Source organism: Haliotis cracherodii, unplaced genomic scaffold (genome assembly GCF_022045235.1).
Source record: "Haliotis cracherodii isolate W230 unplaced genomic scaffold, xgHalCrac1.p SCAF_2, whole genome shotgun sequence".
Taxonomy (NCBI): domain Eukaryota; kingdom Metazoa; phylum Mollusca; class Gastropoda; order Lepetellida; family Haliotidae; genus Haliotis; species Haliotis cracherodii.
The window spans coordinates 54,307,018-54,329,334 of record NW_027266275.1 but is presented as its reverse complement, the minus strand read 5'-3'; the positions used below and the strand labels follow the sequence as shown (position 1 = coordinate 54,329,334).

The 22,317-nt window shown below is 41.6% G+C and overlaps 2 protein-coding genes across 4 annotated transcripts in view; one reads left to right on the top strand and one right to left on the bottom strand.

Annotated features, from left to right (window-relative positions):
- The first annotated feature begins 700 nt into the window (after positions 1–700).
- LOC139468247 (uncharacterized) lies at positions 701–9,441 on the top strand. Its single transcript, XM_071250090.1, has 2 exons — positions 701–730; positions 4,530–9,441. Exon 2 carries the CDS (start codon positions 4,613–4,615, stop codon positions 7,775–7,777), a length of 3,165 nt encoding a protein of 1,054 aa, XP_071106191.1. The 5' UTR covers positions 701–730; positions 4,530–4,612; the 3' UTR covers positions 7,778–9,441.
- A 2,076-nt stretch (positions 9,442–11,517) lies between these two features.
- Positions 11,518–22,317, bottom strand: part of LOC139468246 (LIM domain-binding protein 3-like) — a 30,894-nt gene continuing 20,094 nt past the window's right edge. The window contains exons 2-7 of one of the 3 annotated variants that reach the window (XM_071250087.1): positions 18,983–19,131; positions 17,886–17,906; positions 16,270–16,303; positions 14,873–15,443; positions 13,852–14,350; positions 11,518–12,718 (exon numbers count right to left, since the gene is read on the bottom strand). In XM_071250087.1, coding sequence (XP_071106188.1) covers positions 12,430–12,718; positions 13,852–14,350; positions 14,873–15,443; positions 16,270–16,303; positions 17,886–17,906; positions 18,983–19,131 — 1,563 coding nt within the window. In that variant the 3' untranslated portion in view covers positions 11,518–12,429. The remainder of the gene's footprint in view (positions 12,719–13,851; positions 14,351–14,872; positions 15,444–16,269; positions 16,304–17,885; positions 17,907–18,982; positions 19,132–22,317) is intronic. The other 2 variants (XM_071250089.1, XM_071250088.1) reach the window with 2 other exon arrangements.

The window sequence follows — 22,317 nt, the reverse complement described above, 5'->3', positions numbered from 1 at the left end:
TTACGAATTCACGTTTGTAAAATCAATGATTCACTCCGAAACAGTAACATCAATAGCAAGATGAGAAATTATGGTAAATTTGAAATCCCTAATTAAAAAGCCAAATTACTTTCATAAGTTCAATTACATGCTCTGTTTATCATGCATGAGTTACCATATTACGCAAAATGAAATAACGTCGAATAGGTGTGAATAACACATCCATAATAACATGTCATGTCTTCCGTGGTGAGATTGAATATATTGCTCTGTGAAATTATTATTCAAAACTTTGAATGGCTTTTAGAATTGATACACACAAGGAAGAAGAATTATGGATGTCAAATTCTTTATTATAGGTAACTCAACGTTTCAAAGTATATACTCACTCTTTTATCAAGTGAATGTGAATAAATGTGTGAATGCAATTATTATTGTTTTAAAAAAAAACATCATAGAGAATCCATAAAATGCAATTTATGCCATCTGTCTGGCAATACAAAGAGAATGTCGCACAAAAGCTTTCAATTATATCACATGCTTTTCTATGGCATTGTCCGATCGGCTAAGATTAATCATTCACCTCCAAACAGTTTGAAATACAATTCATTGAAACATATATCACGCATCTTTTTAATATCGTTAGGAAACACTCAATTGAAAGCAACACCTTTACGTGAGTAGTATATTTAGTTGACATGCACTCCAGATATGACTGTTGGGGACTTCGACCGCTGACAAAACGTTACAGGTAGGATTCATGCTACAATTACCATATGACATTGTGCTGAATGCATTTAGCCGTCTAAGTCATCGTCGACCTACCAAGGTATTGCTTTTAATACATACTTCAGGGTGAAAGACTGAATTTTCTGAAGTTGAGAAAAGTTATATTTGAGTTGCAGTGAACACTTGGAGAGAGATAGAGGGGGTGAGAGCTGGGATTCTATCGAAAAATAAATTGTCATGAGACTCATGAGAGTGATTTAATTAGACAGTTATTTTCAGTTTCGTGTTATTCGAATAGGGATTAGACAGATGTTACGGTAGTAGTGGGCCCGGGGTATTTATCATAGTTAGATTGGACATAGTATACACTATACACCGGACCGTGAACACCACGGGTTAGTATTGGTCAAAAGCAAGCCATGCTTGTCCTATAAGGCGACTAAGGGGATCGGGTCATGGTCGTTGACTTGATTGATGCATGTCATTGTATCCAAACTGCGTAGATCGATGCTCTTGATGTCAATCACTGGATTCTCTGGTCCAGACTCAATTATTTACAGACCGCCGTCATATAGCTTGAATATTGCTGAGTGCGGCGTTAAACAACAAACCAAACTTAACAAAAACCAAGTTGGGCCACGTTGAAGGGAGCGGGGTCTCTGGCTACACTCTCCGACCTAGAACATCCCGCAAATGTTCTATTGGGGACATCCGGGGACTTAGCGGGGCCAGTCCAATGTCCGTATGCTTTGTCGTCGGAGATAATAGGTGACGATCTTTGCACATGTAGTCTGCCATTGTCTTCTTGCAGTTCAAAATTTCTGCCTATAATTCTAGCGAATGGAACAACGACTGGAGGCAAAATTGTGTTAACGCTGCCAGTGAGAGAGAGATAGAGTTGGGTTTTTTTACGTGCGCTTTCCGACTTTATGCGTATTTCCGTATTTCGCACACGGGCCAGCCAGGCCAATTAGTGGTTTTACCGAGGAGGGTATGTCCGAAAAGAAAGGGCAACCTGGGGGACTTTAGGGTTGGTTATTTAATTTTGGGAAAAGTTAGAATTTGGAAGAATGCCGTGCTATAGGTTGGGGAACTAAAGGGAGGGGGGGGGGGGGGGGGGGGGGGTAGGGTTTTAGCGTGGTATAGAATGATTTTGTAGTTTATTAGATGCCGCCTAGTAGACCTGTTTTAATTAGGAAAATGCCTTATGCCATGAAGTTTTGTAGGTCGTTTAGTGGGTTTAGATTAGATGCCAGAGACATTTGTTTGTTATAGTTAATTGTGGATTTGAGGGTTGTTCTGTGTTGTTGGCGGTGTGTGCTGTGTAATCGTGCGTGTTCAGGTGTTTCACCTGTTTGGTGGTTTCTGATTCTGCGAGGGTGACAGCTTAGTTGTGTGTGCCCTGTCTGTAATTTGATTATTGCCCTGTCGATTTTTTTGGAGTTATGAAGAACTTTTGGTTTTTTTGAGTGGCGTTTGGAGCACCTCTTTCAGTTTACAGTTTGATTTCTGATATTGGTTTTGCCACTTTTGGAGAAGTTTACTCTTAGTGATACTTTTAATCTCGACTTTAGATATTGGTAGGTTGATGCTTATCTCTTCTAATTTTAATGATGCTTTGGCTACTTTGTCGGCGCGTTCATTACCAAACACGCTGACGTGGGCAGGGATCCACACGAGTTCTATTTCTTTACCTAGGTTGCGGAGCTTGTTGGAGCATTTGAGTATCTGTTGAATAAATTTAGGTTGATTTTTTGTCTTTCTGTTTTTGATAGCTTGGAGTCCACTTAGAGAGTCAGGAAGGATTAGGGTTTTTTGGTGTTTTTTTAATTTGGGGGTTATGTAGAACTGTGGCCATCCCATTAATTCGGCCGTGAAAATTGATTGATTATTTGGGAGCCTATAGCATTTAGTTTCTTTTGTGGGTTGGTATACATGGATGCCGAATGCTGTGTGTTTCGAGGCCGGGTCGGAGGACCCGGTTTTGTGGTAAGTCTCAAATCGTTTAGGTTGTGTATGTTTAAGTAGTTGAGTGTGCGTTGAGAGATTGGTGTTAATAATGGGTTTTTCCGTGTTAGTGCTTGGTGTTTTAGGCTTATATTGTTTTTAAGGATGTGTTGTATTAGGATGTGTTGTTTGGTTGAGGCCCAGAAATTTATTGTTAATTTTCTCGGCGTAAATCCAGAGGGATTTAGCCTGTTAGGGCCTGCAGTGAGGTAAGCGGGGTGCCCTGTTGTGTTCGTGTAATTATCTTAAGTGCTTGGTATTGGATTGAGTTACGTTTATCGTTTAGTGTTGTGCTTAAGGTATTGTATATTGGACATCCATAGTCTATTTTTTATCTAATTAATTATGTGTATTGTGGTAGTAGGGTCCCCTTGGAGACCCCCCAAATAGGAACCTGTCAGGCAGCGTAGTGCATTTAGGTCCTCACTGCATCTATTTATTAGGTTTTTAATGTGAGCACCCCAGATTAGATGTTTATCAAAGATTAGTTCTAGAAATTTGGTCTGTTTTTGGAAATGTATAGGATTATTATAAAGCGGCGTTGAACCCAACTCATTCACTCACTTCATTGAGATACTGTCTCGGACACTAAGCTCAATTGCATGAGTGATTGTGAGTTGGCTGCTGTGTGCACGTGCATCACGTGCCTTCAGAAGCAACGCGACAATATTGTATATGTGCACCTCAACCATAGCTGCACTCATATTTTTAGGTCCCTTTTTTTGTGTCGGTAGTATGTTTTTTTTCCATTACAAGTAATGCAGATTTGAAATTAACCAATTGAAATATTCGGAGCATGTGGTAATGACAGAGAGGATACACGCGGCACGCAGAACCTAAGGAACTTGTTTTAGGTTGTCACCCCTAAAAGGCGGCGCTATGTTAACACACATCTACCACATGCTTCTGAGTTGCTGATATGTAACATGAAGTGCTTTCCCAAGTCAGTATATTGACAATTTGATTTCCCTTAACAGCCCCTAATGCATTATGGTCGGAAATTACTTTTAAGTGAGTGATTTGGGTTTAACGCCGCTTTTAACAGTATTACAGTTATATCGCGGCGTGTCAGGTTAATGTTTGAGGAAAGCCCGAAGTGATGCAGGTCTCAGACGTTTACCAGTTCGGTGAAACCCACGAGCACGGGTATGGTGCTGACAAACCTAGAAACATAATCAGGGCGAACCGGGATTCGAAACCACAATCATAGGTTTCTGGTGTGCCCAAGGGACGCAACTCTGCACAGCGAATCGCGGCGCCTTAGACGGCTGGGTCACCCGTGCCCCCAATTACTTTTGAACCCAGTTTGGATGTGCAGAGGATATGCCGACAGCGTGTAATCGAGTCTAAACCAGACGATCCTGTGTCTGATACTTTGAATAAAACCTCTGATGCCGTCCAAGTACGATGACACGCTATCAACCAAGCGACCGCCCCTGACCCCCAGATACATTGCCACGAACATCGGTTGATGGTGACCTGTTCTAATCGGAATCTCCACGGAGGCAAAGTAGAATAGTAGCATAGTAGCACAGCAGTGCGGTGGCTCTTCCTACATTCGATCCATGTTTCGATTCCAAACACAATACATTGTGCGTTCACTTCAAGAAAGTACATTTGAGTGTGAATGTTGTATATCGACGCAGCCATCACTAATCCAGGGACATCTGGCAGTTTGTAAATAAGCAAGGGCTCCTTAGATAATAGCGAAGTGGGTAATCAAACACTGTTCCGTGACAGGGACAGAACGTTCTAACCACTAAACTACCATACTACTCCTGAACATGCGTAATACGTTTACATTCTCTGTGTAGGTGACAGGCGATCAAGAAACAGAGGTCTCTAGAATAAGGCTTGGTGGAAACAGCCGAACGTGAGATAAGAATCTCCGGCAGACATGCATCAGCTGTGCTTAAACGCGGCTGTAGTCATCCTGTGTCTTGCTCCGACGCCAGCCGCACAAGGTCAGCCAACGCCCCATGAACTTGGTCTGCAAACAGATCCTGGAGCAGCGGACCCATTCAAAGGAATATCGAAGTGGATAAAGGTTCTCCACGATAAAGGAGTCGACTTTCAAACGCTGTTGAGGGACCCGTTCGGCGTACAAGGCAACCATGACCCCTTCGCTGAACATTGCGGTCGCGCCATCATTTACGATAAGTCAATGATATGCAGATTTCAAAGCATGTACCCATCCTGTCAGATCAAGCAGATAAGAACTTCAACCGACATGGGCTTTGCTGCAGAGATATATAGATATAGTGGTATATCTCATATCAGTTCCCGTTATCACTCTTACCGTCCCCCATTTAAGGACCCTATTCCTGAAATGATACAAGAATGTAAAAACCCTAGTAATGCTGATAAACCCTCATGCCAGGTCATAATGCTCGTTGAGTTTCGCGAAAAAATCCTGAAACAGATTGTGAACTTTGGGAAAGCAAAGAGGCTACAAATGTCCAAATACGTCACCCAAGCTTGGTACCGTCATCCGAAGCTGAAACCTGTCTGTCGAACCCGCCCTGATGAATTGGTGAAATACGTGACAGAACTATCCAAAATCAAAACACTCAAAGACAAGATTGTTCCACTCTTAGACACAAACGTGTGGCCTGTCAACATAACTGCCCCCTTTAGAGCCGAGCTTGACGCCGTGTGTAAAACTAACCCTAATGACAAATTTTGCATGTACAAGAAGGTGTTCCTCCTGTCTGAGCCAATACGAGAAGTGAAAAAAATAGCTGACAAATATACATGGGAAAGTGAGGTAGCACAAGCAGCTATGGCTGCCCTCTCCATGCAGTTCAAAGACTTCAAGAAAAATAGTCCAACTGAATTCAAGGACATTCCACCCTTGTCCGAAAAAGCACTATATGTGGAGAATACTCGACACATATTTGCCGTTATCCAGGAAAACAATTTCGTTGGACTAAATGCCCTGATGTCCCTCTATAGTAAGTTCGAGGCTGCCTATTTCGGAGAGAAGAGTGTGAGTGGAACAACGGAACAGGTGCTCCTCTACAATCTGCATAAACTTGTGGAACAAGCTCGTCTCATTGTTGACAGGCACCAGCAAGCGCTAAACACCAGAAAAGTTCTTACAACTGAAGTTGATTTAAAGGTTCTGCTTCTCAGCTCGGAGATGAACAAGATCCTCGATTTTGTTAAGGGTCAAAAATCTGATTTGTTAAACATCGCTAATTATCTCACTGCCAAAGTAGGTCAGAGCGTAGCCAGCCAGTTCGAGGGACTGAAAACATATTTCACTAAAGTGGAGTCTTTCAATAGGGATAAATCAATGGCAGATATCAAGTACGTTAAGGGTATGTTGGACACATTCACAAAATCCTCTAAGAAATTGCAAGGGACTGTCAATGATAACATAGACAAGATCGTTAAGTATGCTCTACAAACAGCACAGGCACAGGTCGGGGAGCAGGCAGCCATGTTAGCACTGAGGATAGCGGAGGCATGTAACCCAATGGACTGGCTTCTAAATGGCGGGTCTGCCAGTGAAATTATGGAGACTGCATCACTTTTAGCAAACAGTATTGCAGATTTGGCTGTGGTACAAAAACTGAAGTCATCAGTATCAAGTCTTATCAAAGAAACAAAAGCCTTATCAGTTGGTTTTGCTAAAAACAACGACTTTCTGAAAGTTATCCGTCGGGTTATCGATAATATAGATTCTCCCTATTCCAGTTTTGAAGCAGATAAAACATTTTTCTTAAGCAAATACGCGGATTACCAGCCGGGAATTACACGACCTCAGCTAGTAGGAGTTGAAGTATTTTGGGGTGTCGTTGTTGACGAAGCCTGCACCATCATCGAGAATTCGCAAGCATCAGCTTCAGCACATTTTAAGAGAATGGTCGGGAAAAGCGGGATATGCTGGAAGACCAAAATTGAAATTGCAAAAATGATCGAGACCTTCTCCGAAATATACGACTTTCAGTTTGATTTAGTAGCAGACATGGCGTCTTATATGAGAGCCCAAACTGCAGTAAATGCCGCACAGTCTATGAATGCCAACTTTGATGCGATCACCTCCAAGGCAGGAGCTGCAGAGGACAAGCTGATGGTGATGGAGCAAATGTCCGCCATTATGGTCGTCACCCACAAGGTTCAGACGTGGGTCATCGTAGATCAGTATTGCAATATCCTGGAGTACAAAAATGGTGGACGGAGGCCTGCCGTATGTAAAGGTGTGAAATCCGATGTTCCGGCTCTTCTTGCGCATCCAGAAGCAGCCTGTGACAATGAAGTTCGCTTGTATGTCAATATCCCTACCGTTCCCTCAAATAGCTCGGACAAAGCCTACGTTAACATTACGGATCTATATGCTGGTAATGAGATCACATTTAAGATCGAGAATCAGCAATGGTTGAGGGATAATGGTTGGATTGGGGTGAATGATAGAATTATTGCATCATATGTTAAAGATTTCGAAGTTTATGCACCAACAAAAACGACGACTTACAGGCGTGTTAAATCATCAGTTATTGGTTTGTTGAATAACGAACTTATTCCAGGCCAAACTGAATATGTCATAGTCCCACAACATCCAATGGTATTTGAGTACCAAGAAGGGCTATTACTGCATAACTGTCGCAAGGGAAAGCTTCAGAACCCATACACCACCTGCACGAATGATAAGATCTCGTATATCTGCCCCCTAAGCAACGATCTGACAACCTGCGAGGAACTCAAAACCAAAACGTTGCTGTTTCCTTCCATTTTCTCCACCTGGAAGATCCAGCTCCATGGGTTTAAGTTCTCGCCTGTTCCTGACCCAGCAACCGAACTCCCCATCAAAGTTGGAATACTTATGTGCACCATGTACAACAGGACTGCCGAAAGGCAGATAACTCGACGGGATGTCCGAGACACGCCGTCCCAACATTCACTGTCTGTACGAAGTGGCGACAGGGCAGGTTGCGATAAATCCTGCTGCCCCGCGAACCAGTACTTGTCCCAGAAGACCTTCACTTGCAAGCCATGCCCAGCTGGGTCCGTCTCTGCGCTGGGCGGGTATTATTGCCAGAAGGCTCCTACTGAGTGAGTGAAGTTTCGAAGTAAGATGGGGTGCTGTAATAGCACGTGGACATATAGAAGATAATAAGGGACTGGCCAGTTTGTATTTGGTGGGATGTTCCTTTGAATAGTTCTGGAAAAGAATAATTTTCTTCCGATTTTAAAACTGGACATACTGGGTGTCAGGAAAAACGTGTGCTAAACAAGAAAAGATCTGCTCCTCCTTTTAGAGTAAAAAAGTATGTCTTGGAGAAGTGGCCGAAAATATATTGTTTTACCCCCAAATATAGGCCTTTAATTTATTATTATATAATCAAGAAAATGTATACAATATTTTGCTGTTATAAAATCAAGAGATATATAATCTTTTTCTATTTATATAATCAAGAAGATATATACAGGAATATGCTATTATAAACTGTCTGGCAAAGTATATCTGAAAATAGGATTTAACCAAATCATTACGAACGTTATCAAAACGTTACTAGACTGAACACATTAGTTCTAAAACATAACTATATACACGTATCAAAAACATCACCCTCGACAAACCATTTGTTTTTGTTTCATTTTAGCCACCATGACTAACAACTCTTTTGCCCGACCGTTTATAATCAAGATGACGTATCAATAAGTGTGTTATAATAGAATCAAGACTATGTATACATGCTTATACCTATCTATTATCAAATTTCTACGTGAAAGCTTTTGTTTGCTTGTTTGTCTGTTTGTTTTTATATTTGTTGTTTTATATCTATGTCAATGGATACATCGTTGTAATCACAGGGGGTATTGCATTCTATATAATTACGCACCATTGTTAAGAAATAATAGGACACAATTAGTAATACTAAAACTAAATGATCATCATTTTTAAGATACTTCTTGAAACCCATTAAGCTTTCGCTAAATATGTCCCAAAGATCAGATACATTTATATTGAAAGTCTAACAGCTTAACGTCTTTTGTACATCTGTATTGTAAGAATATAAACATGTTCAAGTTTATCATTCTAAATTCCCCTTGTCATTAATACTTTATTAAGTCTATTCTTTTAATTTTATCCGTCTGATCATTCAAAATGAATTAAAAGAATATTCTGTCCACAACCCCTGGAATTTCTGAAGAAAAAAAGATACGACATGTCCGTTTTGAATAACACATCCGAAGAATAGCTGATTAAAATATTTACCCATTTAATCAAGTAAGGAACAAAGCCATATATTTCTAGAACAGGAAGTATAAATGTTTTTTTGATAGTACCAAATGCTTTTTCAAAATTAGTTAAGATCAGCATGTCAGGTTTGTCGAACACCGTGCAATATCATATACCAGGAATTATTCCTGTCTGTTCTCTTTGTGAAACTTTATGCCTATGTATATCACGATAATGTGTGACAGCTTACACCTAAGTATTATTATGTTTCTATGTGAAGGTTTCTGCCTATGTATTATCAAGATGTGTGAAGGCTTATATAATACAAACTTGTGGTATTACATTATCAAGATGTGTGAAGGCTTATATAATACAAACTTGTGGTATTACATTATCAAGGTGTGTGAAGGCTTATGCTTCCTTCTAATCAATGTAATCTGTGAAGGTTTATATTATACAAACTTGTGGTACATGTATTACACAATCAAGAGACGATCTTTTTTTCATTCTATATGCATTGTTGAATAAAAGCTTTTCTCCGCACAACTACTCGAACCTCATTGTTCATAGTAAAGGTGAACCACCCTCACGAGCAGCAAGGGGCGGTCGGGTGGCCAAGTGGTTACAGCGTTCGCTCGTCACACCGATGACCCGGGTTCGATTTCCGACATGGGTACAATGTGTGGAGCCCATTTCTGGTGTCCCCCGCCGTGATATTGCTGGAATATTGCTGAAAACCAAACTCACTCACTCACTCAAGAGCAGCGTCATGAAGTGTCCAACTATAATTAAAACAATATAGAATTAACAAAAAAAAATTCTATTGATTGTTTACCCTGTTCTCTTAGTCCCTTGAGTGAGTGAGTGAGTGAGTGAGTGCTACCCGTAACGGCACATCACATCTGTAAGTGAACAACGATCTATGTCTTCAGTATATTTACGTGCAGATCCAAAAATAAGTAACTAGGACAAATATCAAAGACTCAATGATGTAATGAATTATTTTCGTTTTGTGACCCGCTTTTTGATGAAACTTCAGAGAGAAAAGTGTGTCTAGCTTCGGGCACAGAAATGCTCATACTACCCTGTTCTCACAAACAGGTAGTTAAGATGTGGATCGAAAGGATAAAATGGTTGCTAAGAACTGGTATCAATATCACATCCCGTGAATACATACGAACGCTATGCGGTGTAATATAATGATAACGACACGTGTTTATTTTCAGCCAGGAAATGGAATGAGACAGTGTTCAGCTGACAGAAGTTAAAAGAACCCTACTCCCTACATAGACTGTGTGCGAACCCTACCGTTGCCTGATATTGAAGCAATGTGTAGAGCAGATAGCCGCAAGACTATGACACGTGTTGCACGTGAAATACTACCGATCGTGTCATCAGAGGGTTCATGGGTCCGAGAGCTCGCTGATTTCCCTCGCGCTGTCCATACCCAGGACTTAACTGGAATCCGTTGGTTACAACCAGCGATTATGTACAAAGCGAAGCGGCCGTATGTATTCACGGATGATAAAGGAACGTAGAGCATAGAAAACCCTTGACGTTGTGACGATGCGCTCTTTGTTCCCAGAGTGGGATTACTACGAAACATCTAACTGTTGCAATGTTGCGACACTGTTGTAATAGAAATACCACAAGTGCAATGCTAATCACTTGTGATGGTTGTACGAGTAACTTCCCGAAATGTAGATTTTCTGGCTTTAACCCAGCCGGCTGTAACGGCCTAACGAGAACGCTGGAGTCGTGTTGGTGATGTATCTCAAAGCATCGTCGGGGGCACGGGTGGCCCAGTCGTCTGAGGCGCCGCGATTCGCTGTGCAGAGTTGCGTCCCTTGGGCACGCCAGAAAACCTATGATTGTTGGTTCGTATCCCGGTTCACCCCGATTATGTTTCTAGGTTTGTCGGCACCATACCCGTGCTCGTGGGTTTCACCGAAGCCGTTAACGTCTGAGACCTGCATGACTTCGGGCTTTCCTCCCACACGCCGTGATATAACTGGAATACTGTAAAAGCGACGTTAAACCCAACTCACTCACTCCAAGTATCGTCCGATTTGAACGGGTCCTGAATAGACACAAGGGTGTCGTTGGCGCTACGACTGTCATGAGTCTATGTTAAGGTACGGGAGGTACGACCACCTTACCGTTACAATCGCTTCGTACAACATCACCCTGGTGTATTTCAGATAAAAGTGATGAGGTACTTACTACAGGTGTGAAATTTTAAAAGGTCAAAATAAATTCATTATTAAATTCTCTTCCCCGATCGCCTCACTTCATCCCACGTAACATAATTTCATTGTCCCCGAATGCCTTCAAATGTTTAATACTGTTTCTTGAAATCCAGAACATACTTAGTCCTTCATGTGAATCATCCATTGATGCACAGATGCCTTGAGCAGTTCGTTTAAAACATTTCATTGCGCGTGGGTGAAAATTTATTGTATTGTGACCTAATGCTTCCACATAATTTCAATCACTGATGTCTGTTACGATATATCGTAACTATCGATAGTCGTGTGCGTCATTGCCAACTCGTGTTGCCAACATTCTCACAGGAAACTGAACAAAACAACTCAAATCCCGTCAAATTCCAATGGATCACAGTTTATTCCTTGAAGGACGGTAGAGACTTAGCGAGCGGTGGAACTTACTACAACATTTTGTTAATACAATATATTCCAGAGTATCCTGTCCTGCAACCTCTTATGATAAATACATGAGTAATATTACATAGTCTTCACACAATATATAACAAATCACCAAACAAGGCACCAGCATGGTTTTGATCACCTATAGGACTACACAACAACACTCCAAAAATATCGAAAACTCAGACCAGGTTCTAAGATAAACCACATGGTTTCATCAAAACGACCGTTGAGGTTAGTAGTTGAAGCCAGCCTGAATGACGAATGGCATATAATTGGCATGGTACATGTTCGATCTGTGTTATAGCTGCGAAAATGTTAATAAAACACATAAAGCTTAGTCGTTCCAACCATGGAATGCCGTTGATTCTGCCAGCGCTTTAATCAATGTTGCTGACCTTGACCTTGAGTTTGATGTTAAGCGCCTTCATCCGACGCGATATATTGTTACCATCTGGCTTCATTTATACTTTGTACAATTGGAACACATTGTGGTATCATTAGCATGGCGATCAACTCACCTGTGGTATAATGTACAAAAAGGTCTACCTTGCCAAGGGGACTAATAAATAAAGGGCATAAAACCTCATATTGCACTTGTGTCCTCGGCCCGTAGTGAATAAATTAAACAAAAAAAGGAACACCAAACATTGTATAATCGTATTCTACACCCTCTACTTCAATGACCGGCTGTGTAGCAGTAGCTAGAAGTACATGTGACTGAGAACAAAATGACTCTACCATCACAAAGCCAAAATGGGTCTGCCTGGCTTAGGTATGCCCGCCATTAGTAAGTGTTTGGAACATGTACAGCAAACTTCTTCCAACGTTCTTGCCCCCCGATCGTTATCTGCAAACTTAGAAATCAGACACCCCCAATTCGTCTTCAAAACTAGGTGCATTGAATTGGGGAGGTGCGCTGAATTTGGCAGATGCTTGGAACTGAGGGGCTGGTTTGGGGGCCGGGGGTGGTACAGGAGCACCCCTGGCAGGGGCTGGGGCTGGGGCAGCCCTTGGTGGACCTTGACCTGGCCGGCGCTCTTCTTGTTGGATCATCCTAAACACAGCCGACTGGTTCCAGTCCCGATCCCCTTCCTTGGCTGGTTTAGCTTGAGAAGGTGCTGAGGCAGGAGCCTGTGGCTGGCCGCTATCAACAGGGAAGAGAAGGTTAGATTGGATGTCTCGGATTATTTTGATGAACGATTTCATATTTCTGAATACGTTTGCCTAAGTTTCAAATCACTTATGTCATCACTGATGGATTTCACTATACGATTTTCTCATATTTCCAAATGAATTTAAGTTGTGAAGTTGAAAAAATAACATCATCGCACCCTTTAAATAGCATCCTGTTACTAATGTATATGGTGCATTTTATTTATGAATTATTATACTCATAAATATAGATAATCATATGAGTTAAGTTTGTGCAGATATGGGTCAAAAGAGAACAGTCATGCCTCGATTTTCAAAAGTTAATTATTGACGAAATGACAATAAACAAATTAGTCAGAACGTTAATATCGAAAAACAATAGATGAACGTTATGGATCTTTGAAATAAGGTTAAATGAAATCTGATGACAGTTTTATTACAATTAGATATTCTTATCATGGAATCTGATGATGCATTCAATAAAATAAACAAACTCATTCAATGCTATATACAGGATAAGGTTGGCACGTGCATTGGTGGGTGACACGTCATATCCGGTATGTGTATTAACCAATCAGAATTGACCAAGACACTAGGCTAGGGTTCAGGGGTTGCTATATTCCAAATATGACTGAACCCTACATAGAAGAACTTGGACATGGTGTTGGTACAAGACCAGTAAAGGCAGGTGCTTGGTATGTCGCAGTTATCTCCCTTTACAAGGACAAGGACAAATGACCAATGTTATATTTTTGTCCATATACGGTTCGATACGGTTACTAATTAAATTATCATAATTGAATTTGATCGTGACAGTTAATACACGTGTTTCAGAAAAAAATGTTTCATGTGCAATGATGACTTTTACTATGAAAACTTGCAGTCAACAATAAGCGTGCAGTTATCTCATAGCCAATGTCTACCAGCGTTAACGCGACTGATTCGACCATAGTATAGCTACCAGGGAATCTATATAGCGCTTATATAGACTCCCTGCTTATACCAAGCACTGGCTTTCTACATGGGTACCGAGAGGAGCTGCCGAGACCACAGCAATAAGAGGACATGCAGCATCTACACGACGCCACTCTCCACGCGGGCAGGGGCGGACAAGGAGTAACTCACAGCGTCGCTTTTGTCTGACCATCTTTTGTTTCCTGTACATTTTCCTTTGAATACAGGCCCATAGGGGAGTTATATTGCAGATGGACAACCTTTGGGCCATTGACATTCTCCCCCTCACCCTGCTCCTCCAGAGTTGGGGCAGCAGGGTTGGGGTTGAACTGAGTGGCCGCCTGAGGATCGCACAGGGGATGAAAAGCTCCAGACCTTGGGGTAGGCTGCTGGCTGGTGTAGTCCAAGTCTACATCCCAAGGCTTTACTCCGGTCGTTCGTAGACTCTCTCTCCAAGGAGCTCGGACCTCGGGCTCGTTCTGATAGCGTGGTGGCTCTGACTGTACGGGCTGCTGATGCTGCCTTGGGGGTGCCTGCTGAGGCGTCCACTTTAGGCTGGCAGACCGAGAGACTGGTGCGGAGTAGTCTATCCCAAAGGAAGGCGCATCCGGTGATTTCCCCGCGGGTCTTGGTACTTTTGGTATTGGAGTTGCCCTCACCGATGTAGTAACTGAAAATGTTCAAAAGGTTGTAGCAGTGCACTACACTATTAAAACACTAATTGCTTTAGATATGCAAGGAAGGGGTTTGTAAAGTATGGCCGATAACGTCACAGGTATAAGATAACACCATAGTCCCTCGTTATCGTTTGTGACATGATGGCCCAGGGTTCTCAGGCGCCGTGTCTATCAGTAAGAGCGTCCCTTGGTTGGTATTCGGTTCGAAATCCATATTCGCCAAGATTATGATCCATTGTTGTACACAGCATGTCCATCTATACTGACATGTGGCAATATAACCGAATTACTGTTCATAGCGGCGTTAAAGCTTCCAAGCGAAAGGAGAAATCATACATACATGTATCTAAAGAAGCACATCAAGAAAGCTTTGGGATACTTCATTTCAAGCACCTTGGATATAAAGATATTTAAGATAAAGAGATTTTTGTTTGCTTCTTATGTTTCAACCGGCCCTTAAGCAACCATATTGTTGTCCTTGCTAGTGCTTCCATTCTTGTTGGAACTATTCTCACCTGACGGCCTCTGGTCCTGGAAATTTTTCCTTCTCTCCCACACAGGAACAAAATTCTCTTCCTCCTCCGCATATTGTCCACTGTCGATCTGCTCGAATGTTGGTCGGTAGCCTCCCCCTGGGGAGACGGGACCTCCCATTGACATATTGGGCAGGAAGGGTGGTGGCGGGGCAGGTTGCTGGTAAGTCTGTTGTTGCTGAGTAGGTTGCTGATAAATTTGTTGTTGTTGTTGTTGTTTTTGCTGCTGCTGCTGCTGGCCATAGAAAGGAGCAGGTTGATAAGGGTCGGGGGAGCGCGGGGAGAAGATGATGCTGTCTAGACTCTCCTGGACCTTGTTCAGCATTTGACCTTGACCTCCAGCTGGACGGTACGATGGCCTAGAAGATTGTTGAGGAGCCTGGAGGTGTGGACGCGAGAAGTCGGAACCAAAGTCCGGACCGCCACCACCCAAGTTGCTCAAGTTAACCTTCTTGGGTTTGTGTCCGGCCGAAGAGCCGCCGCCGCCGCCATAGGAAGGCATTGCTTTGGGCGGATTGGTTCGTGGTGCGACAGGAGCTGGGGTACGAAATGTCTGTTAAATAGAATTAAACCGTTGATTGCAAAGAATGTTTCTATATTTCTAACTAGATATGTTGAAACATATGAATTTGCGAGTGTGTCCTTACCCCGTTGAAAACAATTAAATTTCGTTGAAATATAATTACCATTTATAATATGTAAATTAATATCCATGATCAATCTCCTTCAATGTTTGATATAACAGTAAACTACGTTTATAACGAACACGCTTATAACGAACTGACGTACGTAACGAACTGTTTAACTTGGCCCCGGCAATTTGCTGTATATATGCTGTATACATGCTTATAACGAACTACGGTTATAACGAACTAGAATTCGTTTTTCCCTTTGAGTTCGTTATATGCGTAGTTTACTGTATGTCCAAACATTGTTCAATTAAGCTAATGTTGCTATGCTTATAAAACATTGGGGTGGGGGTCGGCAAGGGTGATCAAGTCGTCTAAGGTGCTGCAATTCGCTGTGCAGAGTTGCGTCCCTTTGGGCACGCCAGAAAGCTATGATTATGGGTTCGAATCAAGGATCGCCCCGGGCATGTTTCTAGTTTGGTCAGAACAAAACCCGTAGGTTTCACCAAAGTGGTAAATGTGTGAGACCTGCATCACTTCCGGCTTTTCTCCCACATTCAGCTGACACGCCGTAATGAAACTTTAATACTGTTGAAAACCCAACTCACTCACACTATAAAACACAAATTCTTGTAACTGTCACATGATTCCGAATTTACATGTTGCATACCGATGTCTATACATCGTGTATGATATTACAAATTACATACCGATGCCTGTATATCGTGTATGATATCTCAAGTTACATACCGATGCCTGTGTGTCGTGTCGCCCTGGAGGAGGTCTGAAACGAACAAGTCCGGTCACTATTTGATAGTAAAACATGGGTAACGTTCAACATTTTACGGCAAGAGCGCTATACAAGCGTCAAATAATGATACAGAACAATGGCCAACATGAAACTTACAGGACGGGTGTTTCAATGAAAACAATTGCTGATATGAGTGGCTTGGGTATAACAAGGTTTAGGTTATAAGGTTTAGGGTATTCCCCATTGAGCTACCCTCAAAGTAATAGGGCGTATACAGTCTGAACGTATAGGTCTACTGTGGTCCTTATATAACATTAATGGAACGTTATGTGAAGGAGTAATTAATATTGAAATATGGATCTATCTACAGTATGTTACTGTTGTTGGGAGATTAACGATGACAAGAGGTGCAGGACTACAACATGCTTTTTTCCAATCAACAACATATAATCTCCTTGTTATTGGTAACCATAGAGATTGATCGTATTTGTTTATTCAAAAGCTTAATTTGCTTCCATGGGTACATTTTCGCATAAACGACTGACCATTCTGCTGAGGGTGAGGGCGAGGATGTGTTTGTGAGTCTGGGTGGGGTTATGACATCTTCCCCAGGCAAGGGAGTTAATTAACTAATAAAGTCCAGTTACCACCCTTGCCGAACTAGGCTGGAATTTCCAGGCTCGTTCGTAGCTCCACCAGTTGCTATTACGAGTTATGCCCCTTCTATGTCCCTCCTATTGAGAAATCAGATTCCATCTCTCATATCACTTGCATTTGCTTCAAACAAAATGGCGGCGCCCAGCCAAGACGATCAAGAGTCAAGAAGATTTATATTGTAATAAAACGGGTCTTCCGCCGCGAAGTGCATCAAATCACCTGAACACCTTGATTAAAAACATGAAAAGATTTGCAAAATATCTGTCGACGCCCAGTACACATGCTTTGCAAATCCTGCAGTCGACCGAAATCTGCACGTTGAAATCCATGTTGTTTACGAACCGGATGTCTAGTTCGTTACGCGATTTTGATTAGACTATGCATAGACTCGTTAGTCCAGCAAAATGTAACTTCGGAATTCAAGATAAGTTCGGCAGGGTGAAAACTGGACCTTTATAGTCAGTTAACGCCCCTGACTCGGGAAGATGGGTTATGAATGTGGTGGAGGGAGTTGTCATTGTTGCTGCAGACAGAGATTTTAAGGACACTGCTTCAAGACACGTTTTGTGAAAGGAGGAGCAAAAGAATTAAACCCACATGCAAACTTATTGTTCACAGTATGTTCTGGAACGATATTTTCTTCAAAAAGGTCCCAGGCACCAAGAATATTTAATGGTCAGTCCTTTAATATACACAATCGATAAATTACACATGGAGATCGGTATAGAACATGCTTACAAGGATGACAGAGAATGGAAACAGTGCATGAGATAAGGACATGTACCTATCTAACTCCACGTGGCAGAGCGGACAGTGCGGACGGCTAGCTACGTGGCATACTTACGTGTTTCAGTGTAGACAGTGTGCATTGTAGATATATATACAGGCAAATATCCACCATGTCCACTTTCGTTGCAAACAAAACATAGAGATTACCTATCTACACATATATACTTACTGGGTGGACTGACTACCCGTTCTGGAAAAAATAACAATTTATTGAAGTCATAATTGACCGTTTTCTGGTCAATGATGAGTTGGCCTTAGAGTTACTTCCCTTTGTTAAACTGTCGGTTTTATAATCTCAGTTGTCTCAAGAGTTGCTTCCCTTAATTTACCTTAACTGTCTGTTAAACAAAATATCTGTATCCTTCGTACCTAAGGACTTAGAACATGGCCTAAACGATAGATAGGTCCATCTGCTTTTATTGTTTTCTGCAAGAGAGCAAGGAGAGTTTATGATATCAAAATCTAATTCAATCTCCGACATGAGGTCAGTTCACTTCGGCAGCGTTAAAAAATAGCATTTAAAGCCTAAATCTGGATTCATAAAAATATGGTAAGGGTCTTCCCCGTGTATAGTGGGGCAGTTGGTTAGCCTAGTGTATAACGAGTTCGCTCGTCACTCCAATACTTTAACATAGGCTTACGATAGTCTTAGCGTTAAGATCGCTTTGTGCAAGTGGGCCCTGGGTTGGATTTCCTTTACGTGGATAAGCTTAGAAAATAATGTCGATGACCCTGGTTCGATGTGACTTCTAAGCATCTGATGTGGTCAATGAGAGGTCTTTGACATATAGTCAATAGCGAATATATCCACTGGACCATCAACATCACCTATTACTTAAAAATAACAAAGAGTTCGAGTTATTTAGGTAAATAGAAACACTAAGAGAAAAGCTGGTTGGTAATAACAACCTTTCATATAGCCAAGCTCCCTCTTTAAACAACCGGGAGAATAGATAATCAGTGATATATCTGACAAAATGACGTACTCGATTATCCAAAGTACTTTTTTATGTGTTCCGATGTGACCCATTCGCTAAAAATAGACGTCCAGTCAAATTAAAACGACCCCATTTCGAATGTAAGATCTAAGATGAACGTGCGTTCAGAAGAGGCAATTTAATTGGCGGTTGTTGTCATGAGCGAAGCACATATTGATGACGTCACTTCCGTAACAATGGCGACTCGATCCAGGGTATTTATCATAAGAAAATGGAGGTCAATACACTGGATAAACGAGGATGATAGGAAACATCTAGTGATATAGACCTGGTAACGACGAGGTTGATCTGTCCTCCGCCTCCCTCTATGAGGTCCTTTGCTTGCTTGTGTGTCAACTCGTCGCTGTTCCTGTTGCCGATTGAAACAATGACGTCACCTCTCTGGAGCACACCTTCCGCAGGGCTGTTGGAGAACACCTGGAAAGGAGAAAGCAACGTCATGTGATTCTACGTCATGGAAACAAGGCTTCGACTGTCGACTTTATTACGCTCAAACCGAAACCTTCGGCATATGACATAAAATGACATTATGTACATATAATTAGTGATGGCGAGTTAGCCGGAATATTTTACAAGTTTCATTATCAGACAACAGAATTTACAAGGTTCCTCTTTACAAATAAGTTTGAACATGAAAAAAGTGCATGGAATTGTGAGATATTCGGTCTTAATAAATATGAATTTTACAATTTTCTTTCTTTTGTAAAATATGTATTTTTAAAAATGATTAAATTTTTCCCTACTATCATCTGTACAACACAATTTACATTTTCTAACATATAAAGGTATCTTATTCCATCCGCCCTCTTCAATAGGTAATTGGTGCCATGCTGATCGGGAAAAAAATAATTGTATTTCTATATTGAAAGGTAAGGGCTTTGGATAGTTGTCAAGGTTAAATTTTGGTTTCACGAGGAAATAGGTTATCCTCTTACTTGGGTTTGCCATATATGAGCTCCAGTTTTGTTAAGCATTATCAGTTAGGGTACGACGAACATTGTTTCAAAGCTAGGAAGGTGCAATAGAAGACTGTGTAAGCCACATATAGATAATTAAACACGTTGTGAATGAAGGAAAACCAGTGCAAGTTGTAAGGATTTGTACAGTAAAGTCTATATACAATTAATTTCGACTAAAATTTAACATACGGAATTTTACGTCAACAGAAAGTGGAACTCGTCCTAATTCGACATGAGTGAGTGAGTATGGTTTTACGCCGCTTTTAGCAATATTCCAGCAATATCACGGCGGGGGACACCAGAAATGGGCTTCACACATTGTACCCATGTCAGGAATCGAACCCGGGTCTTTGGCGTGACGAGCGAACGCTTTAACCACTAGGCTACCCGGCCGCCCCTAATTCGACATGAAGCATAAACAACGGAGTACTTTTCTTTAAAGGCAATGTTTTTCTCATAAAACATACATGAACATTCAGCAACGTTCAATGGCCGCTTCTTCACCACGAATACCTGCAATGTTGCTGATTCGGCGTTGAGCAATAAACACTCACTCACTCCTGACAGCGTCTTACCACTTCATCACGGTGGCGCTCACTACAACGCGTTCAGAATATCATAACAACACAGATATGTCTTCCAGGAATACTGAAGTTTAAGTTCTTATATCTTCTATTACGAGCGTAGAAAGGGACGCTTCATTATCACAAACTAAAGAAATCTAGACTTTCCAAAGATTTGTAGACTTGCCTGGGTTTTCTTTAACTTTCAGTTGGGAGAAGAGAGAACTGAAGAAACCCAACCGGTCTCAGTGTATGGATGAGTGTATCTATCTACCTTTAGACCGTATATTACACATTGCACTATGATAACCTTGATGTAATAATATACTTACAGTAGTATCATAAGTCTTCCCCCCACAATCCTCCCGTTGTTTTGGATACCTGACCCCTGGGTTCTTAGGCAGGATGTTCCAGACTGTACGAACCCCTATCAAGTGTCGGTCCATGTACTTCACTGGTACTAATAAGTCTTCGTTGAGAACACACGGACAACAATTTGTTCCAGTACATCAGTCATGTCAGTGGGTAAAGGAGGATATATACTACTCAAAAAAGTTAAGGATCACCCGATTCTTTCCCATTACAAAAGTTAATCTTGTCATGGAATGACAGCTTAACTATAGTAATGTGAAAGATTTGGATGATCCTTAACTTCGCATGGATGGGTGAATGATGTTTAACGCCGCAGTCTGCACCATTAGAGTTATACCACGATGGTAAGAAAGTGCTTGAGTCTGGACCTGGCAAGTAGGTTGACAATGCGAAGTATGGTGTTTGCCATCAGGGTACGATCCCTGCCCGATATCATTTCTCCGACAGATGGGATGACATTTTGTTCCAGAATGCTAAGCGTGAGACATGGAAATACTTAATTGTTTTTGTTGATAATATATGCGAAAGTTTCGCACATATAAACACCAAGTCTTCCGCACGAACCTCCCAGTTTCCATTTGGATGACCTCGCTGACCTCTGAGATAACGAGATAATGTTTATTCCAGCGATACTAAAGTGTGGCTTGATGTTGATTGTTCGGTGATCCGATGCCATAGATGATGCCATAACATGAAGGCCGTGTGGTGTACACATTCTTACACGGTAGCAGCGAAAACATCATAACACCATGCGGTCTAAACATCCTTACATAAAGACCATGCAGTCTAAACACCATTTCATAAAAACCGTGTGGTCTAAACATCATCACATAAAACCATGCGGTCTAAACACCATTTCATGAAAACCGTGTGGTCTAAACATCATCACATAAAGACCATGAGGTCTAATCACCATTTCACGAAAACTGTGTTGGTCTAAACATCATCACATAAAGACCATGAGGTCTAATCACCATTTCATGAAAACTGTGTTGGTCTAAACATCATTACATGAAGACCAATACGTCAAGACAATGCTAGGAAAAAAAAATACGATATTACAATGCTGGGTAAGCACCAATACGTCATGACAAAGCTGAATAAACACCAATACGTCAAGACAATGCTGGGTAAACACCAAAACGATATTACATTGCTGGGTAAACACCAAAACGTCATGACAAAGCTGAATAAACACCAATACGTCAAGACAATGCTGGGTAAACACCAATACGATATTACATTGCTGGGTAAACACCAATACGTCATGACAAAGCTGAATAAACACCAATACGCCAAGACAATGCTGGATAAACACCAATACGTCAAGACAAAGCTTGAGTAACACCAATACGTCAAGACAATGCTTGGTAAACACCATGGTCTCGAGTTCGTGTGGTACAAAATCCGAATGTGATTCTAATGTAAAACATTTGTCATTCTATACACCAGTAATACCTTCCGCAATGGCGTAAGGAGTCCGCTGGAAAGACTACTTAATTATCCGGCATGTACGACTGACAAGGACAGACGGCGTCTGACAGACCCCGGGCTTGTAACAGGTCGGTATGAAGCGAGCTCACGCCCACAGAGCAATTTGTTGACTGATCTGGTAAAGTGATTATGGAGTTCCCCCAACACAGGCGTCCTCGCCGTCAGGAAGCAACAAGGCCTAGCCCGATATGAATAGAACACGATGCTTCTAACGA